This window comes from Sapajus apella, unplaced genomic scaffold (assembly GCF_009761245.1).
Source record: "Sapajus apella isolate SASKATOON/1434 unplaced genomic scaffold, GSC_monkey_1.0 scaffold136, whole genome shotgun sequence".
Taxonomy (NCBI): Eukaryota; Metazoa; Chordata; class Mammalia; order Primates; family Cebidae; genus Sapajus; species Sapajus apella.
The window spans coordinates 2,221,654-2,227,653 of NW_022437076.1; the positions used below are offsets into that span (position 1 = coordinate 2,221,654).

At 47.2% G+C, this 6,000-nt stretch overlaps 1 protein-coding gene across 5 annotated transcripts in view; it reads right to left on the reverse strand.

Moving 5' to 3' along the window:
• Nucleotides 1–6,000, reverse strand: part of SMYD4 (SET and MYND domain containing 4) — a 44,894-nt gene that overhangs the window by 16,861 nt on the left and 22,033 nt on the right. For 4 of the 5 annotated variants that reach the window (XM_032263434.1, XM_032263436.1, XM_032263433.1 and 1 more), the window contains 2 exons: nucleotides 5,356–5,445; nucleotides 1,669–2,827 (listed from right to left, as the gene is read on the reverse strand). In XM_032263434.1, the coding sequence (XP_032119325.1) occupies nucleotides 1,669–2,827; nucleotides 5,356–5,445 (1,249 nt within the window). The remainder of the gene's footprint in view (nucleotides 1–1,668; nucleotides 2,828–5,355; nucleotides 5,446–6,000) is intronic. The other variant, XM_032263435.1, reaches the window with a different exon arrangement.

Genomic DNA, 6,000 nt, shown 5'->3' on the forward strand with positions numbered 1-6,000 from the left:
TTCACCCAGGCTGGAGTGCAGTGCTGCAACCTTGGCCACTCACTGCCACTTTTGCCTCCAGGGCTGAAGCGATTCTCCTGCCTTGGCCTCTCAGGTAGCTGGGACTACCGGCGCACACCACTGTACTCGGCTAATGTTTGTATTTTGTCACGTTGCCCAGGCTGGTCTTGAATTCCTGACCTTAGGTGATCTGCCCACCTCTGCCTTCTGAGGTGCTGGGATTACAGGCGTGAGCCACAGTGCCAGGCCTCTTGTATATGTATCTTTATAACAAACTTGCTATTACTATTTATTTAAGACAGTTTTCCTTCATAACCAAAAAATCTCAGGTCAGGTGTGGTGGCTCATGCCTGTAATCCCAGCACTTGGGAAGGCTTAGGTGGGGAACTGCTTGAGCCCAGGGGTTTAAGACCAGCCTGGGCCACATAGCAAGTCTCTATCTCTATTAAAAAAAAATTAAGGCCCAGTGAAGTGGCTCACTCTTGTAACCAGCAATTTGGGAGGCCAAGGCGGGTGGATAACCCAAAGTTGGGACTTTGAGACCAGTCTGACCAACACGGTGAAACCCTGTCTCTACTGAAAATACAAAATTAGCCAGGCATGGTGGTACATGCCTGTAATCCCAGCTACTCAGGAGGCTGAGGCAGAAGAATTGCTTGAACCTTCGAGGTGGAGGCTGCGGTGACCTGAGATGGCGCCACTGCACTCCAGCTTGGGCGACAAGAGAGAAACTCCACCTCAAAAAAAAATTTTTTTTTAAAAAGTCTGGCAGCAGTGGCTCACGCGTGTAATCTTAGCACTTTGGGAGGCAAACGAGGGTGGACTGCCTGAAGCCAGAAGTTCAAGTTCCACTTAGCCAATATGGCAAAATCCCATCTCTACTAAAAACACACAAAAATTAGCCAGGTGTGGTGGCGCATGCCTGTAATCCTAGCTACTTGGGAGGCTGAGGCACGAGAATCGTTTGAACCTGAGAGGTGGAGGTTACAGTGAGCTGAACTGCACCACTGCACTCCAGCCTGGGGGACAGAGAAAGACTCTGTCTCAAAAAAATAAATTAAAAAAATATTTTTCAGTAATATGGACTTTTACAATAATTTTTACAAACACAGCTTTACACAACTCTATAAAGTTAGCTGGGATAAAACTACTCATTTTGCAGATGAGAAAACCAAGGCAGAATGGTATCAAATTATTTTTTTTTGAGACGGGGTCGAAAAACCCCTCGGCTGTCGCCAAGCTGGAGTGCAGCGGTGCTGTCGAGGCGCACTGTAACCTCCGCCTCCCAGGCTCAAGCGATTCTCCTGCCTCAGCCTCCCGAGTAGCTTGGACTATAGGCACATTGTACCACCATGATCAGCTAATTTTTTTTTTTTTTGGTATTTTTAGAAAAGACGGGGTTTTACCATGTTGGCCAGGATGGTCTCGATCTCTGGACCTCATGATCCACCCGCCTCAGCCTCCCAAAGTGCTGGGATTATAGGCATAAGCCACTGCACCCGGCTGGTCATATAGCTTCTCAATGTCATAATAAACAAGGCAGCTTAGTGACCCCATTAGCTCACTGATTTGTTTGAATCCTACTATTTTCCTTTGCAATTCTTTCTTCTCAAACACCTGCTCCATCAAGACTAACAGTGTCAGCAGGCAGGTCAGTTTCCCTCTTACCTGTGTGCTGTATGGTGGTTATCGCCTGGGCGTTACACTGTAGCTGGAGCATGTGTCGGAGCATCGCCACACCCCAAACAGTCACGTCTGGACACAACTCAGGCGCCGCTGCTGCTTTCAGCCGGGAGGAGTCTGCACCTGTTGCGACAGCCTGGAAACTGGCTGCTTCTAGCTGCCTGCACAGTGCAGAAACACAGAGTGCACAGAGGAATTTGTGCTCTGGGCTATGGTTTTCAGTATGGGGCAAAAGGTTGAAGACAGCCTGATAATTACTTTCATACTTCCCATTAACATCGCATCCAGGAATTGGGGTCTCAACAATTTTGCCATTTTTCTCAATCTCCCCTAGGCCAGAATTAAGTGTCTTAACCCGACTGTTGCTTTCAGGTAAATAGATGTCCTTATTACTAACCTCATCACAAAGCTTCCTGATTTTGCTAACATCCTCAAATCCCACCAAAAGAGTCAACCTCAGGGCAATGTGGCAAAACACACCCAGTGTGAGCAGCAGCCCACCTAGAGGACATTCTATCCTATGGTAGAGCTCCCAGGCCTGCCGCAAACACTCTTGGCTGCAATACTTGGCATAGCTGCATCCATCACAGGGAACTGTGGCCAAAGTGTGCTTCAAACATCGGTGACAGTAGAGGTCCCCATTGGTAACTCTGGTGTCCCATTTGCTGTCTAGGCTGTGATGCAGTGGTGGCAGTTCTCCTGGGTTAAGAACACTCACAAAAGCATCCTCCTTCACCAGAGGCTCTCCTGGGAGAATCTCTCTTGTGGCGACGAGACAGCGACCTTTTAAAGGATCCATGCATAAGCCGACAGATGATGAGGCGTTGGAAAGTTGTTTATTCTCTTCTCCTAGGTCCACACCCTCAAGGGTTTTTGCCAGAGCTGCCGGGAAGGTTTCTGGGAGATTCTCCTTTTCTTGTACTTTCATTTTCAGATGATGGAGGTTTCTCTGCACACTCTGAGAGGGGAAATCTGCTAGGGTTGGGCTGGCAGGGAAGTTCCTTTCAAGATCACTGATGGTCCGGCGCGCCTCCTGTAGTCTCCCCAGGGCCACCAGACATTCTGCTTTACGTAACATTATCTTGGGTTGCAATCTTTCTGGATACCCATGCGTCTGTGCTCTAATAATGTCTTTAAGGCACGTCTGAAAACAGAAAGAAAATCCCAGAATGACCCTTCGTCCCTATTCTTCAATGTTTACTAAAAATGTTTCCAAAAACCTACAGGAAAGTTAAGGATTATTAAAAATGGAACAAGTACAACTATGTGCTTTTAAATATATTTCTGTGTGATCTTTTGAGTGATTAGCAATAGTTGTTGAAGATATTGTTATGCTTAATGTTCTTATTAAATATTTCTACTTTTAAGGGAAGAAAAACTTTTGCATAGAAGAATTATAGTATAATGACTAAGAGGCAGGCTTTGAGGCCAAGCAGACCTGCACTCAGATACACTGTGCCTCTTACTAGCCACATGATCTTGTGCAATCGACTTAATTTCTCAGTGTCTTAATTTTATCTAAAGAACAGTGGCCGGGCGCGGTGGCTCAAGCCTGTAATCCCAGCACTTTGGGAGGCCGAGGCGGGTGGATCATGAGGTCAAGAGATCAAGACCATCCTGGTCAACACGGTGAAACCCCGTCTCTACTAAAAATACAAAAAATTAGCTGGGCATGGTGGCGCGTGCCTGTAGTCCCAGCTGCTCAGGAGGCTGAGGCAGGAGAATTGCCTGAACCCAGGAGGTGGAGGTTGCGGTGAGCCGAGATCGCGCCATTGCACTCCAGCCTGGGTGCCTGGAGCCAAAGAAGGTTTAGGCCCAAAAAAAAAAAAAAAAAAAGAACAGTGGTAATAATATCTCACAGGGTTAAGGACAAAATGAAATAATATATCTAACGTGGCAAAAGGAATATAGTATGTGCTTAATAAATGGTAATCGTTATTAGAAGAGGGAAAACATCTGGGCATGGTGGGCTCACACCTGTAATCCCAGCATTATGGGAGACCGAGCGGGGAGGATCACTTGAGTCCAGGAGTTCGAGACCAGCCTGGGCAACATAGGCAAGCTCCTGGGCTCTACAAAAAATTACGAAATTAGCCAGGCCTGGTGGCATTCCCCTATAGCCCTAGCTACTCAGGAGGCTAAGGCAGGAAGATTGCTTGAGCCCAGGAGTTCGAGGTTACAGTCAGCTGTGATCATGTCACTGCACTCCAGCCTGGGTGACAGAGACCCTGTCTTAAAAAAAAGGAAAACAGAAACAATCAATACAGAAAAGTTGTAAAGGGTTAAATGTTTCACAAGTTCTTCTTCCTAATCACTGGACCTGGTAGTCCAGGACTTTCTTGCTTAGGATCTAGAGCTAGATCCCTACATTTCTCTTTTACTCTACAGGCAAGTGTGGACTTCTTACTATTCCAATAGTTCTAAACTAGAGGATATAATTTGAATTTTTGTAGAATTCCAAAACAGATGTATCAAAATGGCATTTTAGAGCTTGTTCGTAGACCTCTCTACTATAAATTCCAGATGCCTCAGAGGTATCTTCCTAAAACATTAATCTGATCTTGATCACTTCCTGTTTTAAAAATTCCACTGACACAGCCCTCCACTTTTTTTCTCTTGCCACAATCAGGGGATGAGAAGGATGCCAGTCATAGAAAGCCCATCTCACAGGCACACACAGGGATTTCAAGTTAGCTTCCACTTTCCACTCATGACACTTTTTTTTTTTTGAGATGGAGTTTCGCTCTTGTTACCCAGGCTGGAGTGCAATGGCGTGATCTCGGCTCACCGCAGCCTCTGCCTCCTGGGTTCAGGCAATTCTCCTGCCTCAGCCTCCTGAGTAGCTGGGATTACAGGCACGCACCACCATGCCCAGCTAATTTTTTGTAGTTTTAGTAGAGACGGGGTTTCACCATGTTGACCAGGATGGTCTCGATCTCTTGACCTTGTGATCCACCCGCCTCGGCCTCCCAAAGTGCTGGGATTACAGGCTTGAGCCACCGCGCCCGGCCTTCATGACACTTATTAAGGCAGAGCTATATTACCACAGGGAAAATCTTGAACATACTCTACTTAAAGAAGCAAACAGTATACTTTGCAAACACTTGGAGCCTAAAGTATTAGTAGCAATATATATCACAGCTGATCTTGACACTGAGCACTGCTGACCTACTGGATACAGTCCATATGCCCATGGGATGTCCCATAGCTCTTTTCTTTCTTTCTTTTTTTTTTTTTTTTTTTTTTGAGACAGAGTCTTCTGTTGCCCAAGCTGGAGTGTAGTGGCATGATCTCTGCTCACCATAACCTCCACCTCCCAGGTTCAAGCGATTCTCCTGCCTCAGCCTCCTACGTAGCTGGGACTTACAGGTGCCTGCCACCATACATGGCTAATTTTTATCCCTGTATTTTTAGTAGAGACGGGGTTTCACCATGTTGGCCAGTGTGGTCTCCAACTCCTGCCCTCAGGTGATCTGCCCGCCTCAGCTCCACAATGTGATAGGAGGTGTGGGCCCCTGGCCCGAGTTTAGGTAGATATTAATGTGCTTCCAATTCAGCCAGCTGCAGCAGGACCTATTTTAGTGTTCTCAGGAAGAAGCAGAGACGAAGGTCTAGTCCTCCAGTGAAGACCCTAGAATCCCCCCCAGTCACACCAGGCACCCTCACACTCACCTCGTACTGACCCAGGTGGAAGAGGGCTGCCGAGCGGTTAGCGTAACACAGTGACATGTCCTCAGTGTTAGGCCTTGAATGTGACACTCCCTGCAAAACAATGAACTGGCTGCAGGTACAAATGGAAACCAGCGTCTCTAAAGTACCTATTTCAGATATTAGGGGCTCTGCTACTAAAGACTGTATGAGGCCAGGCATGGTGGCTCATGCCTATAATCCAAGCACTTTGGAGGCCAAGGCGGGCTGATCACCTGAGGTCGGGAGCTCAAGACCAGCCTGACCAACATGGTGAAACCCCGTCTTTTTTTTTTTTTTTTTTTTTTTTTTGAGACGGAGTTTCGCTCTTGTTACCCAGGCTGGAGTGCAATGGCACGATCTCGGCTCACCGCAACCTCCGCCTCCTGGGTTCAGGCAATTCTCCTGCCTCAGCCTCCTGAGTAGCTGGGATTACAGGCACGCGCCACCATGCCCAGCTGATTTTTTGTATTTTTAGTAGAGACGGGGTTTCACCATGTTGACCAGGATGGTCTCGATCCCTTGACCTCGTGATCCACCCGCCTCGGCCTCCCAAAGTGCTGGGATTACAGGCTTGAGCCACCGCGCCCGGCCGAAACCCCGTCTTTAAAAAAAAAAAAAAAAAAAAAA